Source organism: Zalophus californianus, chromosome 1 (genome assembly GCF_009762305.2).
Source record: "Zalophus californianus isolate mZalCal1 chromosome 1, mZalCal1.pri.v2, whole genome shotgun sequence".
Classification (NCBI taxonomy): Eukaryota; Metazoa; Chordata; class Mammalia; order Carnivora; family Otariidae; genus Zalophus; species Zalophus californianus.
The window spans coordinates 67893399-67920645 of NC_045595.1; the positions used below are offsets into that span (position 1 = coordinate 67893399).

A 27247-nucleotide genomic window follows, 5' to 3' on the forward strand; every position below is an offset into this window, starting at 1 on the left:
GCCTCATCAAATCAGATAACCTAACAGCAGTGACAGTAATGGGCAGTCACCAAGCTGAGATCTGCTACCCCAAAGAAATGTCCCTTCCATGCCCCACAGGCTGAACAGTGGGCATTTCCAACTTCTTGCTGACTTCAAATTCTCAAATCTCAACTTTTCCACCACTCGGTCTCCAAAAAAAGCTGGCTGAATGCAGTAGTCTCTAGGTGTTATTTCAGCGTCCAAGGTCTTCCCAGTGGTTCTTCCAAGTGGGATCCAGGGGGTTAGGTAGCTAATAAACACTCTGGATCTAAGATCAGTAGTTCTTAAAGCAGGCTGCACATTGGCATCACCTGAAGAGCTTTAAAAACAGCTGATGTGTGGGTCTGCCACCCAGAAATTCGATTGTAATCAAGCTCGGTTGTGGCCTGGGCACGAGGTGTTTTAAAAACGTTACCCAGGTGACCCTAACGCGCAGCCGTGGCAGAGAACCACCGAAGAGCCCTGCAGGGCAGGGTTCCCACTTGGCTCTCCGTAACCTGCTCCAAGGGTTAAGCCGGAGCTAGCGGGGCGGGGGCGGGGCTTCGGGGCGGGGGCGGGGCCGAAGAGGAAACCGGGCGGGAGAGTCCCGGTCACCGCGGCCAGCACGCCCGGCTGTTGCAGAAACGAGCGGAAACGCCTCCGTTTTACAAAACAAAGCGGAGAAACGGAAGGCGTGCGCGGTCCGTGGGGCACGGACCTCGGCGGAGGGTCCCTCCAGTCCGGGCGCTTCGGCATCTTTGGGTGGCGATGGAGAGAGGCCTTGAGAGCTGCCGGCGCTCGGAGTCCAACGGCCTCTGGGCGCCTCGGATCACGGCGGTGGAGGAGCTGCAGAGCCGCGTGCAGAAGACCCTGGACCTGCTGTCCCCGCAGGAGCTGAGCAACTTCCGCATCTTCCTCAAGTCGGTGGACGAGGAGCCGCGCGTGACCCCCTGGCGACTGGAGTTGGAGGGCAAGAGCACGAAAGGGCTGGCCCGTCTCCTGGTCCAGCACTACTGCGAGCCCGCCGCTGCGTCGCGCGTCCTCATCAGGGTGCTGCAGCAGCTACGCCGCGCCGACCTGCTCCAGTGCTGGCAGGGCGCCGCCGCCGCCGCCGAGGACCGGGGTGAGCTGGGGGCTGCCAGGTACCCGGGCTGGGGGCGGGGCCTGGCGAGCCGGGGGGCCGCGGGGCCTGGGGCTGGGGGTGGGGGGGCCGGGCCCGTGTAAGCGCGGGGTTTGGCGGCGCCTCCCGAGCGTTCCGGGCTCGGCTTGGGGGCGGGGCACCCGGTTTGACTGGGGCTGCGGAGGCTTGCGGAGCGAGGGGCGGGCGGGCTTCCTGGGACCCAGTGACGCGCGGCGGGAAGTGGGAGCCTGGGGTGGGGGAGGTGGTCCCGAGAGTCGCAGTTCCCGAGCGCGGAATCCGAATGAGCCGTTGAAGAGCAGCCACCAGGATCTACCAGCACATTTTGGGATCAGATCGACTCAGCAGGCCTGAGATGCTTTGTTAACATGTACCTTCAAGAGATGATGATGTGGGAGATTTCTAAATGATGCAGTGCGGAGCATGGTGTTGGAATTCCCGCTGTAGCATCACCAGGGAGTGTATTTACGGGGGCGGGGGGGGAGGGGCCCTGTTCTTGCACACCATGAGACTGCCATTAATCTATGATCAAGAAATGCAGTATGTAACAGGTTAAGGGAGGTTGGGGCTCCCCCCCTCCAGATTTAATAAACGTATGTACACGTAATATGTGTGTGAGAGAGACAGAAAAAGCAGCTCTTACATGAGAGCCGTCGAAGTAGACACGAAAATATACCGTCCGTGACCTCTGCCATTAGTATGCTTACGACCTGATCTGATTGAGCTTTGAGGTGTGTTACGGTTGCTGATGTTTACACTTGTAATGAACGGATCACAGCGGTAATGGCTCAACGAACACGGCGTGTAGGCAGAATACCCGCTCAGTGGAAACGACTCTCCCTGCTTTGAGTCGCCTGTACAGAATTTGTGTTGTCCCTCCCAGCTCAGCTGTTCAGGTATCACATGAACACCTCTTTAGACTTTGAGTCTCTTACTGTTGGCAAAGTGTTTTTTTTTTTTTTTTCCCAGAATCATCCACACTACACAATATTATGGCTGTACCCTATCGGCACCCAGTAAATATTTGAATTAAATGCTAAGAGGTTATGTTAAATTAAAAAAAAATACCTAATTCCTTTACTTTATCTGTCCCTTTATTGATGTCTTGATTGCCTCTTCAGAAAGTACATGTAAAGTAATGTCAATCAATTACACCTTGTTCTTTTTATCTCTCGCCAGGCTCCTTCTGGCCTTGTGCCTAACTGGGGTCTAAGGGAGGTCTGTTTTAAGTTTCTAGCCTTGTAGGAGTTTGAAAGAGGGTGGGTTCATAATCCAGGGAACCTGTTCTAAAATGAGGTTAAAGCCTACAGGACCTGAAAACGTAAGGCAACAGAATTCTCTGGGAGGAGCTTCCTGTTAAGAGTAATGACAGTGGATTGATTGAAAAGAAAAAAAGTGGGGAAAAAATAATGCAATAATGCCCTTTTTTTGTTTTATTCTCTTTTCATGAAAATTCATTCAGGGATTCCAAGAAAGATTCCAAAGAGAAGCTATGATTGTGTGGATGGTGAACTGGTAAATATTTTTGCTCTTACTCCAGCACTACACACTGGTGAGGAACAATGGTATTTAGCCACTTTAGCTGACATTGGAACATTTTTTTGTGCTGCTGTCTTGTTAATTAAAGGAAACTGGTTGTCTCAAGTGGTCAGATCTCACTGCTTTCTGTTATGATTGTGAAAGATAAACATGAGCCATTTAAAACCGCTGTGCCTGCATTAACCAAATAGGTAGGCACTGCTGTTATTTCTATTTTATAAATCAAGAAAAATGAGGCACTTGGAGGTTCGAGGATGACAGGCTGTGTGGCCTTGGACGGCTATATAAATTGCTGGTTGTAGGGTTTTTTGTTTTTTGTTTTTTTTTTTTAAGTTTTATGATGGAAATTTTCAATAAATACTAAAATAGAATAGAAAAACAAATCTCTCAAACTCCAGCCCATTGTACTTATGAGCCTGCTTCAGCAAATTGGTAACATAGGGCCAATCTTGTTTTGTCTGCTTCGCGGCCCAATTATTTTAAAGCAAATCCAGATAACCTATCATGTTCATCTACAGATACGTTTGTATGAATCTCTAAATCTTTAGTACGAGAAAGAGGTTGTTTGAAACAACCACAATGCCATTATTCTACCTAAAAACAACTTCCTTAGTGTGTGCAAAGATGTGGTTGGGATTCAGATTTCATTGACTGGGTCCTATGTCTTTTGCAGGTGGTTTGTTTGAATCAGGATGCTGACTCATACAATATGTCAACACAATTACAGTCGATTGCTTTGTGTCCTAAAGCTCTTAGGATACTTCTCCCTTTAACCTTTTTTCTTATTGTTTAATTATTGAAGAAACCAGGTTATCTTGTAGCATGTCCCATATTCTGGATTTTGATGACTACAGCCCTGTGTGGTCATTTAACTCTGTTCCTCCATCTGCCATGCTTCCTTAAACTGATAGTGATAGCTATACATAGGAATTTAAAACTGAGATTGGCCTATTAGTCCTGGTGTAAGGAAGATATTTGAAAGAAGTATAAATCCAGTCATGCCTCCCCCCACCCTCCTTCCATAACTAATAAGAGAGACAGGCACTGTTGCAACCCTGATCCAAACTGGGAAACCTCACCATTGATCCCAGAAGAAACTCATTATTTCAGATCGATGACGTATTTGGATTTCTGAGTTTGGTTTGGTTTGCTTTAAATATTACTGGCTTTCCTGGAAAATAGGACTGTTATGACCTGAGGGGCAAGCGGAAGGCTTTTGTCATGTGCGTGGAGAAGAACAGACCAGGGGCTCAGCGGGACATCCATCTAATGGAGGAGTGGCTTGGCCAGTGCCAGTTTGAGCATACACAGTGCATCGATCCTAACAAAATGGTATAATTTTCCTTTTTTTTAATTGGGTTTTGGAGGGGCACCTGGGTGGCTTAGTCGGTTAAGTGTCTGACTCTTGGTTTTGGCTCAGGGTCCTGGGATCCAGCCCTGCGTCCGACTCCATGCTCAGTGGGAAGTCTGCTTTAGGATTTCTCTCCCTCTCTCTCTGCTCCTTCCCCTGCTTGTGCTCCCTCTCTCTCAAATAAATAAATCTTAAAAATAAATAAATAAATAAATAAATAAAAATTGGGTTTTAGTACCTGGCAAGAACCAGGACCTGCTAAACAATCCCACGCGTGTCCTGATAAGATTCTTGATGCTTTTGTAATCTTAAGTGTGTGATACCCTACCTCCCCTTCCAGTCAAGCAGGGACCTCTTGGGCTCCAGTCTTGGCTAGGGCTATGCAGTTGAAGAGGGAAGGGGACCCAAGAAGGTGTTCTAAGCAAGATGGGCAAGGAGGCCCAAGGACAAGGCGAGAGTCTGGAGTAGGCAAGTTCCAGAGCCTTTGGGAGCAGGAAGGACCAAGGAAACCCCTTTGAGAAGTCACCAGGAGGCAGGCCAGAGGCGTTGCAGCACTGTGAGTCCTTGTGGGATTCATTTGGAACCTGGAAGAGGTGTAGAGAGGGAGCTGATAGCCCTGGGCAGAATTGCACTGTGACCTAACTAGTTGATACTGAAAAAATAAGGTGAAAGAGCAGTGGTGGGAACTCCATTTGACCTCTCTGACTCTACCTGAGTCATGACCTAGACCTACCATTTTTTAGGGATAGTAACATGGGAAAGCCCTTCCTAGATCCCGGGAGTCCCTGCTAATGAATGTCCAGGAACAGTGCAGCATGGGGCTGTGGATGCCACATAGACTGCCTGGGCTGGAATCCTGTCTCTTCCTAGTTGTTACCTTAAATCTGGTTCTCACCCGAGGGTGATTTGTCCCCCTCACTTGGCCGTGTGTGGAGATGTTTCTGGTTGTCACACGTGGAGGGTACTGCTGGCCTCTGGTGGGTGCTACAATGCCCAGAAGAGCCCCCGCAGCCAAGGGTTTTCTGGCCCCAAATGTCCATAGTGCCATAATTTGAGCAGCCCTGCCTGAAACTGACTACTTTCCTCTCCCGGAAGCGGGGTTGATGAGAGTGGCTTATTTTGGAGGGCTGTGGTGATAATGAGCTGCTGTGTCAAAATGCCCAGTAGCGGGCTTATAGCAAGTGCCCAGTAAGCTTTGATTTTATTATTATTTCAAAGGTAAAAATAGACTCATTTTCGCCAAGGATTGTACGAGAATCTCTTACCTGTTGCATGGTTTTGAATCAGATGACAGATACGCTGCCGGTGTTCCTTTCGTTTATTCTCTTAGGGGTCTCCGGTGGCCGTTTTGCCTACATCCTGGCAACATTTAGTTTATTTGTAAATATTTAGCAGTATTACTGGCAAAAGTATTTCATCGTTCTTAGTTTCATTTTCCAGATTATTAGTTTGGTTAAACATCTTTTGGCCATTATTTTCCTTCTGTAAATTGTCTGTTCTGTTTCCTTTGCCCTTTTTCCTACCGGGTAGTCTTTTTCCTGCTCTTATAGTTATTTTCCTGGACTTTATTCATTTACAAAACGTAGTGCACATACTTCTCTCTTGTGTCTGTTACTTTTTTGATTTTTTTTTGTTGTTGTCTTAAGTTGTATAGAAGTCTTTTTTAAATTTTGTGTGAGTAAACCTGTCAATCTTTTTTGGTGGCTTCTTGATTTTTGTGTCTTGATTAAATCCCATGCCTTACCAACTTAAAAAATGTTTAAATTATTTTTCTGTACTATTTGTGTAGTTTAAGGTTTCCTTTCTAACTCTCTGGAATTTTACTTTTGACGTGTGAGGTAAGAAGTCTTACCTTATGTCCAGATGTATAGTCAGTTGTCTCAACGTTCATTGAATGATGTGTCCTTCCCCCACCTACTTGAAACTCCACCTTTATCGTGAAATAAAGTCCTATAGATAATTCGATTGGTTTCTGGAATCTAAAATATCCCATTCATGTGTTTATTTATACTTCTGCCAGTATATCACTGTTTCATTCACCATGATTTTTTTTAGGACATTTTGATGTCTGACAGGACCTATCCCTCCTTTTTTTTTTCCTGTTTGACTTCTGAATATTCTTGGCACTTCTTGAACATCATCTGTTCTCTGTGAGCTTGAGAATAATCTGGCTAAGTTCCACTGAAATCCTTTGGGAGTTTAATTGCCATGACACTGAACTGAGATGCATTTGGAGTGAATTGGCAAATTAATAGTGTTAACAGAGCATGGGCATGCATGTGTATGTTTCCTCTTCTCTGAAGCTTTCTTTATCCTTTTCCTCATTGAGGTGATGTGTGTTTCTTAGGTTTATTCCTAGGTATTGTCCTTGTTTGGGTGTGACCATGAACAGGACCCCCTTTTCATTATGTGGTTTAAATGATTGTTGCCAGGGCGCCTGGGTGGCTCATAAGTCGGTTAAGCATCTGCCTTCGGCTCCAGTCATGATCTCAGGGTCCTGGGATTGAGTTCTGCATCAGGCTACCTGCTCAGTGAGGAGCCTCCTTTTCCCTCTGCCCTTCCCCCTGCTCATGCTCTTTTTCTCTCTCTCTCGCAAATAAATAAAATCTTTAAAAATTAAAAAAAAAAAGAAATGATTGTTGCCAGGTAACTGGGGCGGGTGGTGGGTGGTGGGCATTAGATCTTTGTGAGTTAATCTTGTGTCCGGTCAGCTCGCCGGTCGCTAGTTCCAGTAGTTACTTGGTTGATTATTTTATATTTCTAGATAGTCATGGTATCTGTAAGTAATGAATTTTAGCTCTTTGTTTCTCGTATTTAGACTTCATTTAAACAAATTTTTTTATTTAAATTCAATTTAATTAACGTATAGTGTATTACTAGTTTCAGAGGTAGAGTTCAGTGATTCATCAGTTGCATATAACACCCGGTGCTCATTACGTCAGATGCCCCCCTTAATGTCCATCACCCGGCTACCCCATCCTCCCACCAACCGTCTCTCCAGCAACCCTCAGTTTGTTTCCTAGAGTTAAGAGTCTCTTATGGTTTGCCTCCCTCTCTGCTTTCATTTTATTTTATTTTTCCTTCCCTTCCCCTATGTTCATCTGTTTTGTTTCTTAAATTCCACATATGAGTGAAACCATATGGTATTTGTCTTTCTCTGACTGACTTATTTCGCTCAGCATAATACCCTCTAGTTCCATCCACATTGTTGCAAATGGCAAGATATCATTCTTTTTGATGGCTGGGTAATATCCCATTGTATGTATATACCACCAGGGTAGCTCTATTTTCAACTTTTTGAGGAACCTCCAAACTGTTTTCCAGAGTGTCTGCACCAGCTTGCATTCCCACCAACAGTGTAGGAGGTTCCCCTTTCTCTGCATCCTCACCAACATCTGTCGTTTCCTGAATGGTTAATTTTAGCCATTCTGACAGGTGTGAGGTGGACTTCATTTAACTTTTACTCACTTTACTGAAGTGAGGAGCTAGGATCTTGGCTACGAGGGCCATGGGAGCTGTGATAGTGGCCATTTCTGTCTTGCTTGCCTCTCTGTGGGGCTTGATTCTGATGACGTCTCCCCATAGGTCCTGGCAGACCTGTATTAGGTAGACACTTCCATTCCCTTCCATTTCTAGCTTTTTGAGGGCATTCGTTTTTGAGAATAACAATTTTTATATGTTAAAATAAGTTAATAATATAAAATTTACATACACTAGCCCCTTGGGGAGCTATCATTCTGTTGTATTTTGTGGTAGAGAATTGGAAATGCCCTAATTCTGTCCAAGAAGAACCAGTGGCACAAGAGGAAATCGTGTGAAATCTGAAAGCAACCGAAAGGGAAGTGACCAGTTAAGGAACTGATATTTATCTCATACTAAGCCTGTTTGAGATGTGATTATTTTTGTATTTGTCATGTCCTCCGATTGCCTAGGAAAGGGGCCATCTCTAGCATTTCTGGTTTTTCTTACCTCCAGTTCTTTTGAATATGTTATCCTATTTTACAGGTGTTAATTGAGAAAATAAGATCATTCCGTGATGGACTCAATGAAAGTAAAGATGATGTTGGCTGTTGTCTTGTTACCCTTATGTCCCACGGAGAGAAAGGGTTTATTAAAATGGAAGATGGTGAAAAAGTCAGCCTGGAGGACATTTTTGAAATGTTTAATAATAAAAATTGTCCAGCACTTCAGGAGAAACCAAAGATCTTTATCATCCAGGCCTGCAGAGGAGGTAAGTGAAGACTTCTTTGTAACAGTCATGTTTCTAGGAAATTCTACGGATGAGTGAGAAAAGAAAAAGAAGTTAAAAATATTTGTTTGTTTCTTTAAAATCAGAGGCCCCTCTGCTGCTGTGACTTTAGTTGTGTAGTGTACTAGCGGCTTTGGGCTGGGAGGAAGGGATAGAAGAAGAACTCAGGCTGAGGAAGGGTCCAAGTCCCTCACGTCGTGAGGTGGGCCAGGGAGCCTCACGTCTGAGAGAGATGTGTGCAGTTTCCAGGGGCCGTCCCACTGTCCATGGGATGCCAGGCGGCCGGCCTACGGGGCCGACATCCAACTTCTGTAGCTTCTGCGGATATTTCTGTCTCTTGTGGAGATACAAGCTTGTTGGGACTATGATTGAGGGCTCCTGGTGTCTGTGGTGTATTACTATAGTTTGTATTTTTGTTCTTCAACAGAGAAAAGAGACACCGGTGTTGAGACAGACGATGAACCCATGGAGTCTGACGACGTATCCCAGAGGAGGAGGCTGCCCACCTTCAGTGATTATTTCATCATCTATCCCACCCAGGCAGGTGAGACTTGAGGGTAGATGACAGTGACACACACTTTCTTTCAGAAGGCTTGGGTCAGGGGCGCCTGGGTGGCTCAGTTGGTTAAGCAACTGCCTTCGGCTCAGGTCATGATCCTGGAGTCCCGGGATCGAGTCCCGCATCGGGCTCCCTGCTCAGCGAGGAGTCTGCTTCTCCCTCTGACCCTCCCCCCTCTCATTCTCTCTCTCAAAAAAAAAAAAAAAAAAAAAAATCTTTGAGGAAAAAAAAAAAGAAGGTTTGGGTCATTCGTACCTTTTTTTTTTAAATTTTTTAATTATCGGTGCTTTACAAATTGACACGTATAAGGAGATTTTTCATTAACCCATCCATCTCTCTTTACAAGTGTTCCCACTTTTAGAGATGACAGGTTGGCATCTTACTGTTCATTTCTTCCGGGAAGGCACGAACCTCTGAGCAAAGTATCACATGGTAAATAAGATCATTGGCTCTCCTGTGAAAAAGATCTTGGCCCAAAACCTAGTTCTGCCACTTGCTATATGGGAGAATTTCAATAGTTTTTGATCTCTAGATATATCAGTTTCTTCATGTAAAACGGGAATGATGGAATTTACTTATGTCATTGAGATGTTACATAAATTGAATGCTATAACCACAGACGTGCTTATCATAATAACTGGCATAATCCAAAAAAAGAAATTAGCTACTGTTATTACTAATACATTATGCTAATAATATCATCACCATTACTTCATTACTAATACTATTATTAATAAGGTAAGGTCCAAAAGAATCTTGTGTGTGAAGAGCCACCCCTTCACTTGATTCACTTGTAGGAGAGAGAGAATTAAGAGGTCAAGGACATTTCTTTAGCTGGGCTGTTTTTTTGTTTCTGTTTTTTGTTTTTTGTTTTTTTTTAAAGTCATGTCTGCACCCAACATGGGACTTGAACTCGCAACCCGGAGATCAGGAGTCGCATGCTCCACCAACTAAGCCAGCCAGGTGCTCCCCTTTAAATGTTTTTATCTTAACAAAGAAGATTAAGGCAGTTTACAAAAATGTATATGGAATTCAAGATAAATTTTATTTTTTTATTTTTTAAATTTTTTTTAGAGATTTTATTTATTGATTTGACAGAGAGAGAGAGATCAGACGGGCAGGCAGAGGGAGAAGGAGAAGCAAGCCCCCCCGCTGAGCAGGGAGCCCAATGTGGGGCTCGATCCCGGGACTCCAGGATCATGACCTGAGCCAAAGGCAGACGCTTAACAACTGAGCCACCCAGGTGCCCCCAAGATAAATTTTAATAAAGAAATGTAAGCAAAGGAACATAGGGCAACAACTTAAAATGAAACACACTTAGTGGTAACATGTGAAAAACACCTCCATTAAAGTGAGATGTCAGATTTCACTCCTTGGTTATTTACCCAAGAGAGATGAAAGCATGTGGCCTCCCAGAGTGGCACACAAATGTTCATAGCAGCTTTATTTGAAGTAGTCAAAGACTAGAAACAACCCAAATGACCGTCAACAGGTGAATGAATAAACAAATCGTGGTATGCCATATATGGAATACAGCTCAGCAATAAAAAGAAATGAGCTGCTGATATAAACTAACCACAGAATTATTATGGAGCAGTTAAGGGTCAAGGTGAGGAACTTCATGTTCCAGTTTTATTGAATGAATGAATTTTATGACTGTGTGCTGGGCTATACATATTTAAGGGCTAGAGATTCAGTATTGAACAGAAGAACTAAAAATCTCTGCCTCCACAGAACTTATGTGCTAGTTGGAGACAGACAATAAACACATAGAGAAACTATATATTGTGCTATTTTATGATCCCATTTGTATAAAGTTCAAAAACAGGCAAAACTGATCTGTGATGTTAGAAGTCAGGATAGTGCTCGCCCTCCGGCATACAGTGCGTGGGGTGGTAAGGACCAGAGCGGGCAGGCAAGAAGGGGACTTCTGGAGTGCTGGCACTATCTTGTTTCTTGATGAGGGCACTAGTTACAGGGTGTGTTCGTTCCATGAAAATGTATTGAGCTGTTTTATACCCCTAAGCTTTGCACTCTTTTCTGTGTGATGGTTACCTTTCAGTGAAATGTTTACCAAAAATAAAGTATGTTACATGGTGACCATTGCTGTGGAGAAAAATAAGGTAGGGACAAGGGATATAGGGAGTGTCCAGGGGCAGGAGTGGAGATTGCAATTTTAAAAAAGAGACGTATAGAGATGTCCCCACTGAGAAGCTGATTGTTGTGTAGACACTTGGGGGACATGAGAGAGGGTGAGCTATGCAAATATTTGAGAGAATTTGTTTTGTAAGATAAGAATACTTCATATAGGGCGCCTGGGTGGCTCAGTTGGTTAAGCGACTGCCTTCCGCTCAGGTCATGATCCTGGAGTCCTGGGATCGAGTTCTGCATTGCGCTTCCTGCTCAGCAGGGAGTCTGCTTCTCCCTCTGACCTCCCCCCTCTCATGCTCTCTCTCTCTTTCATTCTCTCTCTCAAATAAATAAAATCTTTAATAAATAAATAAATAAAATCTTTAAAAAAAAAGAATACTTCATATATAGCAGTATCAAAAACTCTATGTATAGCGTGTCCCCACTGAGATAGAAGAGAGAACCTAGAGGCAGAACCAACTATGCAGGGAAACGAGACATGTGACAAGCCATTGCTGATCAGTGTGGAGCGAATGGGGGGCTGTTCAATATAGTGCTGGGAAAACCAGCTTCCCCGTGGGAGAAAAGTAAAAATTTATTTTCAGATTTCTTGGCCCAGGGTTCAGGGCCTCTTTAATCATGTGAAATGTCCAATCTATAGTAATGCTCCTTTTATCTCTGATATTTGTGGCTTTCTTCTTTGACTCTTTATCAGTCTTACCAGTAGTGTATTTAGTTAAGAACCTATTTTTAGTTTTGTTAATCCCCTCTAGTATCTGTTTTTGATTTCATTAGTTTCCATTTTTCTTCATTTGGGGGCTGTTTATGCTACTCGTCTTTCCCTGGCTATTTCAGTTAGGTACTTGGCTCATTATTTTCTATCTTTTTAAGCATATGAGCATTTTTAAAGCTTTAATTCCCTCTGAGGACTGCTTTCACTCTGTCCTTCACATTTTAACATGGACCAGTTTTATCCTTCAGTTCTAAGAGTTCTTAAATTTCCATTGTTCTTTTACATGTTAGAACTGTCTCTCAATTTTTGTGTTGGGATTTTAAAATTTGTCCTTTTGTTACTGATGTCTGGTTTATTTGTGTGAGGAACTGAGAAAGAATACGGATGACGGTACTGATCTGAAATATGTTGAGACGTGGGTTATGCTTTGGTCTTTAGTAAACTTATTTTAAAGATTTATTTATTTTTTAGAGAGAGAGAGTGAGAGAGAGCATGTGAGCCCCGGATGGGGGTGGCGGGGTGGAGGAGGAGCAGAGGGAGAGAATCTTCACATAGACACTATGCTGAGTGGGGAGCCCAACCCAGGATTCAGTCTCAAGACCCTGAGATCACGACCTGAGCCGTTTGAAACCAAGAGTCGGACGCTTAAGCGACTGAGCCACCCAGGTGCCCCTCTAGAAAACTTGTTAATGGCAGTTGGACTCTCCTAGATATTCTGTGTGTGCTTAAGAATATGTGTCCTGCACTTGTTGAATGCAGGGTTCTAAATATTTCTATCAATTAAGCATAATTGTGTTCCATTGTTTTATGTCTCCACTCAATTTGCTTGACCTGCCAATATCTGAGATAAGTGTTTCCATATGTCATGTTGTTGTGGTAGGTGTGTCTGTTTCTTCTGTGGTCCCAGTGTTTTTGTTTTCTTTATTTTGACACAACCTGAGTAGAGGCATACAATTTTAGAATTGTGAAATATATAGAAGAAATAAGATAAAATGTTCTAAGCACTCTTTAGTGAACCCACTGTCCCAAGTATTGCTTTTTTTGTGTTAGTTCCTTTTGTCTGGAATTTATATAGATACTTGAGTATTCTTTTGCTCCATATTGGCCTGGTATACCTCCTTCAGACTGCTTTCTATGAACCTTTCTGGGCCGTTATGTTTTAAGTGGGTCTCTTTTAGATAGGATATAGCTGGGTTTTGGTTTTGTTGTGTTTTTTTTTTTAATTCAGTGTGACATTATCAATCTTTTTATTGGTAAATTAGGGCAATTTGTCTTTATTGTGACTATTGATATATTTGCCCTTTTGCCATTTTATTTTGTGCTATTTATTTTTCTTTGCTTTATTTCCTTCCTTTATGGGTCTTGTGTTTGCTTGATTAATAGTTTAGTATGTTATTCTAACATTTTTTGACCCCCTACTGACCTAGAAGGTAGGCATCCCATAATTCTTTTTCTCATGGTTACCCGTGAAATTTTATACATGTGCAGTTAGCCTAAAGTTAATTTTAAAAAAGCTTATTTTTACTCCCTGATGATTCAAGGAACCTTAGAACACTAATTCCCATTACCTTCTCCCATACCTACGTGCTACTTTTAAGATTTATTTCTTTTCTTTTTGTATCTTGCTTAACATTGTTTATATAAAAATATTTATGTGTTCTTAAATTGCCTTAAATTATCCTTCCACTGCCCCCTGGTTTTCTTCTGAATTAAGACATCAATTTAACACACTTTCATCAAATGTGTTGGCACACACTAGGGTGGCAAGCACTGTTCTAGGTAATACCTAGTCCTTTTTTTAAAACCCCACAAATTAGAACATTATTTTTTTTTAGGATTTTTTTTTTTTTTTTTTTTTTACAGAGAGACAGCGAGAGAGGGAACACAAGCAGGGGGAGTGGGAGAGGGAGAAGCAGGGAGCTGAGCAGAGACCCCGATGTGGGGCTCCATCCCAGGACTCTGGGATCATGACCTGAGCCGAAGGCAGACGCCCAACCGACAGAGCCACCCAGGCGCCCCTGGAAGGAGGTGGAACCTGAATGATTATCTGAAAGGCACTTTGAAACTGCAGCCATTTAGTAGGTTGACAGTTGAGGAATAAGATCGATAGATCATTCCTCACTTCAGTCCCTTTTTTTTTTTTTTAAGATTTATTTATTTTAGAGAGAGACAGACAGAGCATGACTAGGGGGAAGGGCAGAGGGAGAGGGAGAGAGAGAATCTCAAGCAGACTCCCCGCTGAGCACAGAGCCCCACGCAGGACTCGATCCCATGACACAGATCATGACCTGAGCTGAAATCAAGAGTCAGATGCTCAACCAACTGAGCCATCCAGGCGCCCTCAAGTTAGAACATTATTATTATAAGTTTACAATCCATGTTTGTTTCTGTTTATTCATGTGATTACCATTTTCTTCTCTATTCCTTCTTGAATCTCAGATCATTTTTCTGGATTCATTTTTTTTCTTCCTGAAGTATATCCTTTAGAAATTCATTTAAGGAAGATTTATAGGTGAGAAATCCATTTTAGCACCCAAATCTGGCTGATTATTTGACAGAATATTTGCTTATTTCTTCTTGTGAGTCCATGTTTTATTTCTTTAAACATTTCAGGTGGTTATTTTATATTTTGTACCTAATACTTCCAACGCCTGCTGGCTTTGGGGGTCACTCATTGGGTTGCTTTTGTTGACTGTCGCTCATGGTGGCTTATTTGTGTGTTTGAAGTCTTAGTTCATTTGTCGAATCTTAATCTGTGTGACTCCTGGGAGCATGAATAGGGAATGCTTTTCTTTAGGGAGGATTATTACCCACGTGGACCACTGTAACCCTCTTTGGGGTCACAAGGTGAATGCAGGAATCTTAGGTTCATCTCCGGCACCTCCGGGCACATCTTAAAGGATTTTGTGCCCTCGCTGGAGGTGCTCCTACTCCCTCGGACGGGGTGCAACTCTGTGTTTCATGTTTACTTTCTGCTCTGAGCTCAGGTTTCAGTTTCCTCGTTTGGAGGAATAGGAGCCTTGGAGATTTCCATGAATTTCCGTCAGCCCAGGATAGCAGTAAAAGTTTTATTTTAATCAAGTTTTACATCTGGAGGAGCATTTAAAGTATATGGTATCGGGCTCCTGGGTGGCTCAGTTGGTTAAGCGACTGCCTTCAGCTCAGGTCATGATCCTGGAGTCCCAGGATCGAGTCCCACATCGGGCTCCCTGCTCAGCAGGGAGTCTGCTTCTCCCTCTGACCCTGTTCCCTCTCGTGCTATCTCTCATTCTCTCTCTCTCTAATAAATAAATAAAAAATCTTAAAAAAAAAAAAAGTATATGGTATCAAAAGTGGAAAATTTGGAATATGTGTTAAAATCTCTCAGAGTTACCCACTTTTATTTCAACACATAAATGGCCTGGCAGTACTGAGTATATGTGGGGATATGGAGCAACAAGTACTTCCATACACCACCAAGGAGAGCAGATTAGTTCTACTTCTTTGGGGAGCAATGTGTGATACCTAGTAAAGTTAAAAATAGGTTTATGCCATGACCCAGCAATTTCACTTCCACATATATACCGTAGTGCTGTGGTCCCCAACCAGGGGGCCACAATGAAGTCACATAGCTCTACTTAATTCTGGGAGCTGCTAGCTTGAGATCGTTTATGGTTTCTACAATTAGATTATGCTGCATTCTTTTCAATGATACCATATCTTGGGGGAGTTAAGTTTTGGAGGGTTGCTGAGATAAAAAGCAAGTACTTAGGTATCTTAGGTTGAAAAGTCATGCAATGCCCAACAGGTGCACACATCCCATTAGTAAGTAATTATGGTTCTTTAAGAAAGAAATTAAAATATTATTTGTCTTTCAATTTGTGTGAGTTCTTTCGCCCTAAATAAGTTATTTAGATAATAATACGGAGCTTAGACCTAACTACTTTAGTAAATGGAATTCTTAGATATTTCTTTTGGCCTAGGAGCAGTGCAAAAAAAGTTACAAAGACACTAAGGCACATGAACTGAGAAAGTCTGGGAACTTCTGCGTAGGGGAATCTTTTGCACATGTATATGCGTGATATGGGATGACCAACTGCTCTAGTTTGCCAAGAGATGGTGGGGTCTCCTGGGATACTGGACTTTTCAGTGCTAAAACTGGAAAGTAGGTGAATGAGGATGCGTTGAGCACTCTAATCTGGGCGCTCCTTGAAATTGTTTATAGTAGGGAAAGTGAAGAGGTGGGAAAGCTAAAAGCCACTGGGAGTGGTATATTCATACTGTAGAATATACTATGCCACAGTTGAAAAGAATCCGCGTGGAGAAGTTTTAAATGTAACAATGAATGAAGATAAGGCAGCTGTAACAGGATACAGATAGTATGCCTTTCATATAAAGATTTAAAAACACAATAATACAATATATTATGACTGAATATATAGCTGGTAAAAGTATAAAAATATGGCACAAAGAACAGCCAACACCTTTGTAACAGGGACTACCTCTGGTAGAGGTACAGAAGGCAGGGAAGTGGGGCCAAAAAGTAGTCAGGGAGAAAATTCAAATGAGGCTTCAACTGTATTTCACCAACAGAGAAGGGCTGAAGCAAATAAAGCAAAATGTTTCCTGTTTGTTAGATCTGGGTGGTAGATGCTCAGGTGTTCGATACACTATTCTGTGTTCTTCTTTTGGTATTTTTAAAGAGATGGGAGCTAAAGAAAGAAATTGGAAACTGCAGATGCAGCCAGCTCTGATGGAGTTTTGCTATAAAGGGAGTTGAGAAATAGACAATCTGGATGGTGATGAGGGATCAAAGGTTTTTTTGTTGTAAAGATGGGCAGTACTGCTGCACAGCTGCTGATGGAATGATCCAGTAGAGAGGGGACATTTTTTTTTAAGATTTTATTTATTTGTGAGAGGCAGAGGGAGTGGGAGAAGCAGGCTCCCTGTGAGCAGGGAGCCCGACACAGGTCTCAATTCCAGGATCCCGGGATCATGACCTGAGCCAAAGGTAGTTGCTTAACGGACTGGGCCACCCAGGCGCCCCAAGCCGGGGGGATATCTTTAGGAGAGATTGCAGGTGCAACAGCTGGTGGAGCTGAAATTTTGAGCATAGGCAGTGTATATCCTCCAGGGATTAAGTTAGACTGATTTTTCAAATGGAAGAAAGAAGTTGCCCTTTTCCTCTGTGGGGAGGACTCCAGGAATAAAAAAAGTCACAGTAGATTTGGGTTTGTTTTGGTTTTATTTATTTAAAGTTCAAGCAAAAACACAATGTGTTGTTCAAGAATAGCATACACATGTATGTATGTATATGGTAAAACTGACATTAGTGGTTTCTGTGTGGAGGAGACGGAATGGGGTCTGGGAGGAGCACACAGGTGGATGCTAATTTTCCTAATACCTGAGTCAATGAGCAAAAGACCTAATAGAACATTAGGTTTGGGCTATTAACGGATAATTCCTACGGAACACCATTAACATGGAGAAGATGCTCAATTTAGAAGACGAAAGTAAACAATATTGGAGTACCACTTTTCATCTATCAGATTGGCAAGAGATCAAAAAGTTTGAATGTATACAGGGAATATACTTCTTAATTCCTGGTGGGACTGTAAATTGGTAGCATTTCTTGGGAGGACCACTTGGCATCGTCTAGCAAAATTGTAAATGCACACATAATTCCTTGTCGAGGATTTTATCTTCCAGATATTTAGTACATGTCTGAGTGACATGTGCTCAACGTTGTTCAGTGACATTGTTTATAATAGCAAAAGTATAAGGACAACCTAAACATCTATCTATAGGGGACTCGTTAAATAAATTATGATAAATCATAGAGTAACAATTTAATCAGAGGAAGAAGCTCTTTATGTATTGATGGTGAGCAACCTCCAAGATGAACTGGCAAAAACAACAACAAAAAAATCAGGTCCTAGAACAGCATGTATAATATACTACTGAGATCGGGAGGAGGGTGGTTATGCCCTCAAATATGTATCAGCCTCTTTGTACGCAGCATAGATCTGGAAGGATACACAAGAAACAGGTAACTTTGGTTTTCTTGGGCATGGAATGAGGAGGGGAGGGAGACTTTGCTGGATTCCTTTTGTAATTTGAATTTTAAAACATTTGTATTTGAGTCTGTTTTTTTGGTTTTTGTTTTAATTTTTTATAAGATTTTATTTATTTGAGAGCTACAGAGAGAGAGCATGAACGGGGGAGAGGCAGAGGGAGAGGGAGAAGCAGGCTCCCCGCTGAGCCGGGAGCCCAATGTGGGGCTCGATCCCAGGACCCTGAGATCATGACCTGAGCCCAAGGCAGATGCTTAACCAACTGAGCCACCCAGGCTCCCCTTTTTCTTTGTTTTTAGATTCCACATATAAGTGAAATTATATGGCAGTCTTTCTCTGTCCAGCTTGTTCTACTTAGCATAATACGCTCTGGTCCATTCATGTTGTCACAGATGGCAAGATTTCATTCTTTTTTATGGATGAGTAATATTTTACTGTGTGTGCGCACATGCACACGTGCAAAATACGTAAAGATATATATATATGTATATATACGTACACTCTTATCGATGGATGAATTGTGAGTCATTTGAATGTATTATCCATTCAACAAATAGATTTAATCACTTCTTGGCCTTTTGGCTAAGATCATGTGCAAAAAATGGATTCAAAACGTTTTCAAGTTATCTTCTTTTAGAAATTGGAAGATTTCAACAAAATTCAGGTTTCTGACATCTTAGCTCACCATAGACATTTATACCAGCTACCTGACCGCAGTGAGTCCTTAGAGCTGTCTCTCCTGCTTTGTGACAGAGGCATGTCACCTGTATGCAAGAGAAGCTGCAACGTGCTTTCACCTGCTTATTGGCTATTTGAAGTTAGTCTTGTGATTGTCGCTCATATTCTATGGCCAGAGTTCTCTAAACAACTTATTTTTTTTTTAGATTTTATTGATTTATTAGAGAGAGAGAGAGAGATCATGAGCAGGGGGGAGGGATAGAGGGAGAAGCAGGCTCCCCACTGAGCAGGGAGCCCGATAGGGGACTCGATCCCAGGACTCTGGGATCATGACCTGAGGCAAAGGAGACGCTTAACTGACTGAGCCACCCAGGTGCCCCTCTAAACAATTTTATAATGCAAGTATGGGGAATCCCGGTCCTAACGATATTTTATTTGACCTTGTTTGGTAAATCTCTGGACATTTACTAGCTTTCGGCCAGAGTCTAAAGTTCTCCAATATCACTCATCAGACTCATTTTTTTTGTGGCCTAGAATCTGTCCTGAGGACTGAACCCGTGGCCATGAACGTAGGGTCGCTGATTATTTTCAAAGCAATGAGATTTATAATCTATCATTTGATAAGATACTTGGCAGGTACTCTGATTTTCGTTTTGCTGAGTGGCATGTGATTCTTCAAAGGTGTTGAGACTGTTAGGTCAGAGGTTTTCAAAGGTTAGTTGCCATAACCCACAGGAAGAAATAGCTATTGTGTTTCACTCAGTCTAATGCCTTGATTGTAAGACATACCATTATTTTGTATTCTCCAGAAGCTACCAATTAGTCTATGCCACAGAAGAGATTATACATCACATCCAGATTTCAGATTGGTGGGAAAAAGAAACTTCGATCTTAGAAGTGATAAAATACATAATCCATTGTAGTCTATGATATCTATTTATATAGAAGTATAAATAAACATGTAATACTAGTTTTATAAATCATAGCTGCCCTTGCTACATTTGAGCCACTTTGATATTTTCTATTACAGCCAATTTTATCCCATTATAAAAAAAGGCAGTTTCAGTCTGCTAAATTGATTTCTTGGCTGATTATTGGGTCACAACCAGCAGCTTGCAGCACACTGGACGAGATGGATTGTCAAGCTTTGTGATGAGGCATTTCTGACTCAGATTTACTCTCAGAGGGACAATACTGAAATTCCTGTGTAGTTCCTACACTGAACAGATAGGTTCTGTGGATTTGTTTACAACGTTATGGAGATGTAATTGAAGTATGAGCTGTACGTATTCCACGTATACCATTTGAATGCATAGGAGAATACATTCATGACACCATCACCATGATTAAGATCAGCGTAGACTTCTATCACCCCAAAAAGTTTCCTCATGTTGAAATCTATCCCTGCCTCCATCCCCATCCCTGGGTCACCACAGTTGTACTTTCTGTTACCACAGAGTAGATTACATTTTCTGGAATTTTAGATAAGTAGAATTATATAGTATGTATGTTTCCTGTCTGCCTGCCTGTCTTCCACTCCACATAATGATTTTGTGATTCGTCCACATTGTTTTGTCTATCAATAGTTCATTTCCTTTTATTTCTGAGTGGTATTCAGTTGTGTGAATATAACACAACGTGAACACAGTGTGTTCAGTCATTCACTGGTTGAACATTTGATTTGTTTCTAGTTTTTGGTTATTAGAAGTAAAGCTGCTGTGGGGGCGCCTGGGTGGCTCAGTCGTTAAGCATCTGCCTTCGGCTTGGGTCGTGATCCCAGGGTCCTGGGATCAAGCCCCATATTGGGCTCCCTGCTCGGCGGGAAGCCTGCTTCTCCCTCTCCCTCTGCCCCTGCTTGTGTTCCCTCTCTCATTGTCTCTCTCTCTCTGTCAAATAAATAAATAAAATCTTTAAAAAAAAAAAAAAGTAAAGCTGCTGTGAACACATGTGTGTAAGTCTTTGGGCATATGATTTTGTTTTCTTTGGGTACATACCAAGAAGTGGAATGGTTGGTTCATACAGTAGGAATATGTTTGACTTTTATTTTTATTTTTAAGATTTTATTTATTTGTCAGGGAGAGAGAGAGCACAAGCAGAGGGAAAAGGAGAAGCAGGCTTCCTGCCAAGCAGGGATCCCGATGCGGGGCTCAATCCCAGGACCCTGGGATCATGACCTGAGCAGAAGGCAGACGCTTAACCATCTGAGCCACCCAGGCACCCCTATGTTTGACTTTTAAAGAAACTGCCAAATTGATTCTTTTTCAAAGTGGTTGCGTCATTTACATTCCCGCCAGCAGTGTATGAGAGTTCCAGTTTCTCCACATCCTCATCAGTTGGTTTGACCTGTTTTAAAAATTTTAGACAATCTGATGGGTGTGTAATAGTATCGCCTTGGGGGTTTAATTTGCATTTCTTGGAGGACTAAAGATTATCTTTTCCTGTACATATTGGCCATTCATATATCTTCTTTGGCTGAATGTCTGTTCATGTCTTTTGCCCAATTTTTTATTGGGTTGTTTGTTTTCTTGTTAACTTGTAAGAATTATTTATGTATTCTGGATACAAGTTCTTTGATATGTATTACAGATATTTTTTTCTGGATCTGTGGCTTGCTTTTCATTTTCTTAATAACATCTTTCAAAAAAACAAAAGTTTTGGGAGCACCGGGGAGGCTCAGATGGCTAGGCATCTACCTTTGGCTCAGGTCATGATCCCAGGGTCCTGGGATCGAGTTCCGCATTGGGCTCCTGGCTCAGCGGGGAGTCTGCTTCTCCCTCTCCCTCTGCCTCTCCGCCCTGCTTGTGCACACACACACTCTCTCTCTCTCATGAATAAATAAAATCTTTAAAAAAAAAGTTTTTAATTCTGATGAAGTCCAATTTATCAGCTTTTTCTTTTTATAGTTTATGCCTTTTATGTTCTAAGAAACCTTTGCCTATGCTGAGGTTGCAAAGATGTCCGCGTGTTTTTTCTGTTCCAACCTAGATTTATTATCAGAGGGTACAATTTTGATATTCCCATCAAATTTCCACACTAAACCGACATATTTCATGTTTTTTAATCTAACAGTAAAAATAATTTCACTGAACTTTTGAGGACACCAAAATGAATTCTATATGGGTGTGTTCTGGGGGTATTTAGCTTAAAATCCTAAAGCAAAAGTCAGAAATTAAAAAAAAAATAAAGAGAATGAAGTAAATATGGCAAAATGATGGTAACTGTTGAATCTAGGGGATGATTATATGAGAATTTGTTAAACTTTGCTTTCTACTTTTGTGTATATTTGAAAAAGTTTTATTTAAAAAATTCATATAAGAGAATTGCCCTCTTGAGGGGTTACGTGCTGTGGTCACAGGAGTCCCCTGGGAGGCTCAGGTGCTTCCTCTTTTTGTGTCTGTGTCTCTTACAGCCCCAGACATACTTATTAATGCAAGAGTGCTTCTGTATTCTCAGTTCAAAGCCATTTTCCAGGTTTAAATGTGGGTAAAAGACAAAGTTTGGTGCAAAGGGAGGAGGAAAATGGACGAAATGTCTTGTGTTTGCTTTGTAGATCACGTTGCTTTACGACACCCTCGCACTGGCTCCGTGATGATTGAAGCGATGTCTAAAGTCTTTAAACAGTACGGAAATAAGTGGCACATTGCTGACTTCTTCACCAAAGTAAGTACATTCCAAGGGAACTCGTGCTCCATTTGTGCTGACGGTAATGCACTTGATGAGAGCATTTTCAGGAGAAGGTTGACTTTAGCCATGAAAACACAAGAGATGCTGAAAAGTTGCTTGGAAATGATGGGCCAATCATGAGTTTCGATGATGGTGGCATTCAGAAAACATGGTTGGGCCAGCTGCTGAGGGAAACGGATAAGTGACACTCTCTGTTCATTTGTAATACGAGTGCATTGGATATGAGGTGAGCTTTCAAGTTCCTTCCTGCTCTGTGGCCCACCATTGCAGTCAGCTTTGGCCTGACTCAGGACTTCTTTAATGACCGACTCTGGCTCACATTTGTTTCCCCATTTTGTAGCCCAGAGTAAACATTCACTGAATGAATGGGTGCCCAATAATGGCAGTAGATTTATACACGAACCATAGTTTGTGGAGAATGGCCCAATTATTGTAGTTTATCATATCAGGATTAAAGGGCAATTTTCTTCTCAATCTGAGAGTTTTACATCCAAAGAAAGCTAATTAGAAAAGACTGTCAGACTACAGTAACATGGGGCACCTGGGTGGCTCAGTTGGCTAAGCGTCTGCCTTCAGCTCAGGTCATGATACCAGGGTCCTGGGATCAAGCCCCACATCGGCTCCCTAATCAGTGGGGAGTCTGCTTCTCCTTCTGTCCCTCCCCCTGCTCCTTCTCTCTCTCTCTCTCACTCTCTCTCTCAAATAAATAAAATCTTTATAAAAAAAAAAGTACAGTAACAACAATGCTAACATCTATTATCTGTTGCATGGCTCACTCCATGTCAGTTACTATTCTCTGTGCTACACAGATATTAATCCATTTAAGCCTTCCACACCCCTCAGGTAGCTACTGGGATTCGCATCCACTGTGACAGGTGGGGGCTAGTCAGTGGCTGGGCTGGCATCCCAGCCTGGGCAGAGTGCTTCTAGAGTTCATGCTGTAATCACTGAAAAAATGTTTTGCCTACCAATGTTCATTAAACCTTTACTGAACACCCTTCATTTTTATTTTTATTATTTTTAAAGATTTATTTATTTATTTGTGAGAGAGAGAGAGAGAGAGTGAGTGCATGGGAGGGGCAGAGGCAGAGGGAAACAGAATCCTCAAGCAGACTCCTTGCTGAGGCGGGACTCGATCCCTTGACTCTGAGATCATGATCTGAGCCTAAACCGACAGTTGGCCGCTTAAATGACTGAGCCACCCAGGCACCACCCTTCATTTTTTTAAAGCACTTGCTGAGTAGGCCCTAGCAAAAAAAAAAAAAAAATCCAAAAATGAGCATGATGTGGCCTTTGTATTAAAGGCACATACAGCTTAGTTAGGTAGCAGATGGTAAATGTGCTTATAACCAACCCCAAGATTGTGGAGCTGTGGGATGTTTTGGACATAGCTTTATCCAACCCTTTCATTTTACCACGTGTTCCCAAGGCTTAGAAAGGGTTAATACCTTGCCTTCTATTACCCCAGGGCAAGTTGAGACCAAACCTAGGTCTGTGGACCTGAGTCTACTGTTCTTCTCATCCAGAGTGCTGCATTCCAAGCACTTGGTGGGACATGCTCTTTCAAATGCCATTTGCATCGCTTTCCGGAATGCATAGAATTCGGCCATTTCACTCTGTAGGGTTTACAAAAAGGCTTTTGCTCAGGGCTTTTAGACAGTTTGTGCTTTAATCTTTCAGGTGAATAATAGAGTGGTGCACACTGAATTTCATCTACATGAAGAACCAATTAAAGTATCACTCGTCATGGAATCAACTTTAACTAAATTTGTGTACTTCTGACATCAGGAAGATGAAAAACTAAGGAGTGCTTTGTAACAGACTTTGTAAAGAGCTGAGAGCATTTGTAGCATAGTATTCTTAGTTACCATTTTGCATTATTACTGTCAACAGCTGTATTTCTCCAAATCGTTTTGCATATATATAGTATTTTTCTAAGATTGAACCGTGCTTTTTTGACACTTAGAAATAATTTGACTTCTTTTAAAAGATCACTGTTTTTTGAAAATGATTTTTCCTGAACTGTTATCAAAACATGGAAGTCCAGCTCTATTTGTGGACCATTTTTATCATGTGCTTTTTTTTTTTTTTTTTTTTTACTGATTGCACCCCATCCTCTCCCACTTGGTGCTGGTGTTCGTCCTCATTTTCTTGGCTGTCTTCAAGAACTGTCTTTATGTAGTTTTGTCCTATGTTTCACCTGATTTCCCCCATATTCTTGTCTGTAGCCAGACTTGTCTCCTTTTGACTCCATAAGCCATTCTCTAGTCTTCCCTGGATGTTCTCATTTGCAGTCTGTGCCCTTGATGCCTCATGTTTCCACCTTCCCCCATCCCCCAGCTTCCTCCTGGCTGCACAGTACCTTTGAACTGCTATTTTCTCTGCCTGGAACACTGTTCCACCCCAATCTATTCAGTCCTTCAGAGTTTGGCTCAAGCATCCTTTGCACAGGGAGGCTTTTCGCAACCCCTCATGCTAGGTCAGCCTTTTCTATGTGCTCACAGACCCCTTGCTTTTCTTCTGCAGCAGTTAGCACTACTGTACTTAAGTGACTACGTAGTAGCTGTTAAATCTCTCTCTTCCAGTTCAGTCATAAGCTCCGAGAGACAGAGGCCATGTGTCTCATTCATTGGTGTGGCCCAGCTTCTATCCTTGCCTAAAGACACAGAGAAGCGCTGTGATGAAGGTTTACTGAATGACTGGCCTCTGTCTTTCAATTATTTTGTCCATTCCTCAGACCTCACCTCATAACCTCTGTGCATCTAGCCACCTTCTAGTCATCCCCACCTACTTGGACGTCCTGTGGCCACTTTAACTGAACAAGTTGGAAGTCGACCTTATGTTTCCCTTAAACCTCTTCATAATACCCATCTCATTGTTAATAATCCTTTGACTCCCCACTGCCGGCAGAATACACTCAAATTCCCCTAGGAGAATATCCCAAATCCTTTTCTGTCAGGCCTTAACCTATACTGCTTGTATACTGCCTACTTGTCCTGGGTCTTGACCACTCCAGGTGATTTGCCCTCCCCTCAATAACCCCCTCTCACAGAATCAGGCTTGTGGATTACTGAATGTTGAATGAATGCTCTTGGCTATGTTATCATAGTTCATTCTCTCCTTTCTGCCTGAAATGCCCTTTGTTCTCACTGTATGCTTCCTCTATACCATGCATTCCTTAGGGTGCAAGTTGGGTCCCATCCCACTAGAATGAAAACCTGTATGTAGGCCAGTGTTTTTAGAGTAACAAACTCCGGACTGAGCATGAGTTTTCATTGTAACTGTGTTCTAACTTCCGGTGTAACTTTGGACTATATTAAACCCCGGTTTCCACATCACAGCTGGAGGTCTGGTTCGGCTGGGAACTCATTCCACTGGACTTCGATGAACTTTGGCTTCTTAATAAACTTCGTGAATATCCTGCAGGTGTGGCTATTCCTGAACCTAGAGGTTCACACTGGCAGTTGCATAAGACTGTTGGGCCTGTACAAGGTTACAGGTGTTTGGTGAAAATGCTCTGAAGATTGAGGGTCACGATGACTGAAGCAACCCGGAATCTCCAGGCCTGTCTCCATTTCAAGGGACAGTTATGTCCTTTTTAGTTAATGTGATTTCTCAAGTATACATATGTGTGATTGAATTTTTTAAACTTTGAGTTTTGATATTTGATATGTAACTTTGCTTTTTTATAGAGCATTAAACTGTCACCTTGGTTCATAAAATATCTGGTGAGCCTTCTCTGTTCACTTGCATGCTCTGTGATCCTAGGATTCCCGGCACAGGTGCTCATTTCAGGGGAACGGCAGCAGCTGAAATAGGCAATAGCTCTCATTTCCTGAGAGAGGTTAAAGGACTTCTTCAGAGTCACACCATGTGGCGAAGCTGGGATTCTAATGCATGAGCACTTAACCGACTGAGCCACCCAGGTGTCCCCCTTTTTATTATTTTTTAAAGATTTATTTATTTTAGAGTGTGCAAGCAGGGGGGAGGGGCAGAGGGAGAGAAAGAACCCTGAAGCCGACTGTGCCCTGAGCGTGGAGTCTGACATGGGGCTCAATCCCATGACCCCAAGATCAGGAGCAGAAACCAAGAGTTGGAAGCTCAACGAACTAAGCCACCCAGGCGCCCCAAGTTTTTATCTTTTTAAATATGAACCCCAGAAATCAAAAGTTTACAAAAGATAGGCTCTGAGATTTTTATTAAAAACTGGCATGAACAGGGACCCCTGGGTGGCTCACTCAGTTAAGCGACTGACTTGGTTTTGGCTCAGGTCATGATCTCAGGGTCGTGACATTGAGCCCCTCGTTGGGACTCTGTGCTTAGCTCAGAATCCACTTGGGACTCTCTCTCTCTCAAGTAAATCTTTTTTTAAAATGGGCATGAATAAAAAATGTTGCGAAAACTTGTGCAGAGGACGGGGAGGCAGCAAGGTGGCCACAAGAACACTACAGATATTCTTTGGTAAATGCCTCTTGGGGCAAGGGCTCCTCACCATGGTTTACTGCCACCACAGTCAGGCATTCATCATCTCTGGACTTTTGTCAACTCATTTCCTCGCCAAGGATTTTCATCACACAGTTGAGTTCTCAAGAGCAAAGGTATTGGGGCGCCTGGGTGGCTCAGTCGGTTAAGCGTCTGCCTTCAGCTCAGGTCAGGATCCCAGGGTCCTGGGATCGAGTTCCGCATCGGGCTCCCTGCTCAGCGGGGAGCCTACTTCTCCCTCTGACTCTGCCTGCTGCTCCCCCTGCTTGTGCTCGCTCGTTATGTTTCTCTCTCTCTCTCTAATAAATAAAATCTTAAAAAAAAAAAAGAGGAAAGTTATTTTGTGAGAAAAATATTTTGTGGAGAAACACCTAAACATAATTACAGTACCATGTCCTCCTTGTAACAAAGGAAGTAGTCTTGGGACTGGAGTGTGCATATGGGAGGGAGCCTAGGGTGGCTTGGGAGTGTCCCAGAAGGCCCTCCAGAGGTCATGCAGTGACAGAAAACTGCCCCTAAAAGCCAGCCATTACCTTTTCATATAGCTACTTCTTTTTCTTGTGAAAGCCAAATTGTCCAGATATTTTCAGCAGTTTCTAAGGATGCTTATTGCCATGACTAAATTTACTTCTTTCCATCTGTATCAGGTTT

General features: G+C 42.5%; 1 protein-coding gene across 2 annotated transcripts; it reads left to right on the forward strand.

Annotated features, from left to right (window-relative positions):
* The first annotated feature begins 593 nt into the window (after positions 1–593).
* LOC113918852 (caspase-14-like) lies at positions 594–25830 on the forward strand. 2 transcript variants are annotated; one of them, XM_027587737.2, is made up of 7 exons: positions 594–1123; positions 2601–2653; positions 3860–4009; positions 8034–8259; positions 8705–8821; positions 21981–22090; positions 23795–25830. In XM_027587737.2, exons 1-7 carry the CDS (start codon positions 769–771, stop codon positions 23894–23896), a joined length of 1113 nt encoding a protein of 370 aa, XP_027443538.1. In that variant the 5' UTR covers positions 594–768; the 3' UTR covers positions 23897–25830. The 2 variants fall into 2 exon arrangements, with proteins under 2 accessions (XP_027443538.1, XP_027443537.1); XM_027587736.2 differs by having other exon boundaries at positions 25456–25830.
* The last annotated feature ends 1417 nt before the right edge of the window (positions 25831–27247 follow it).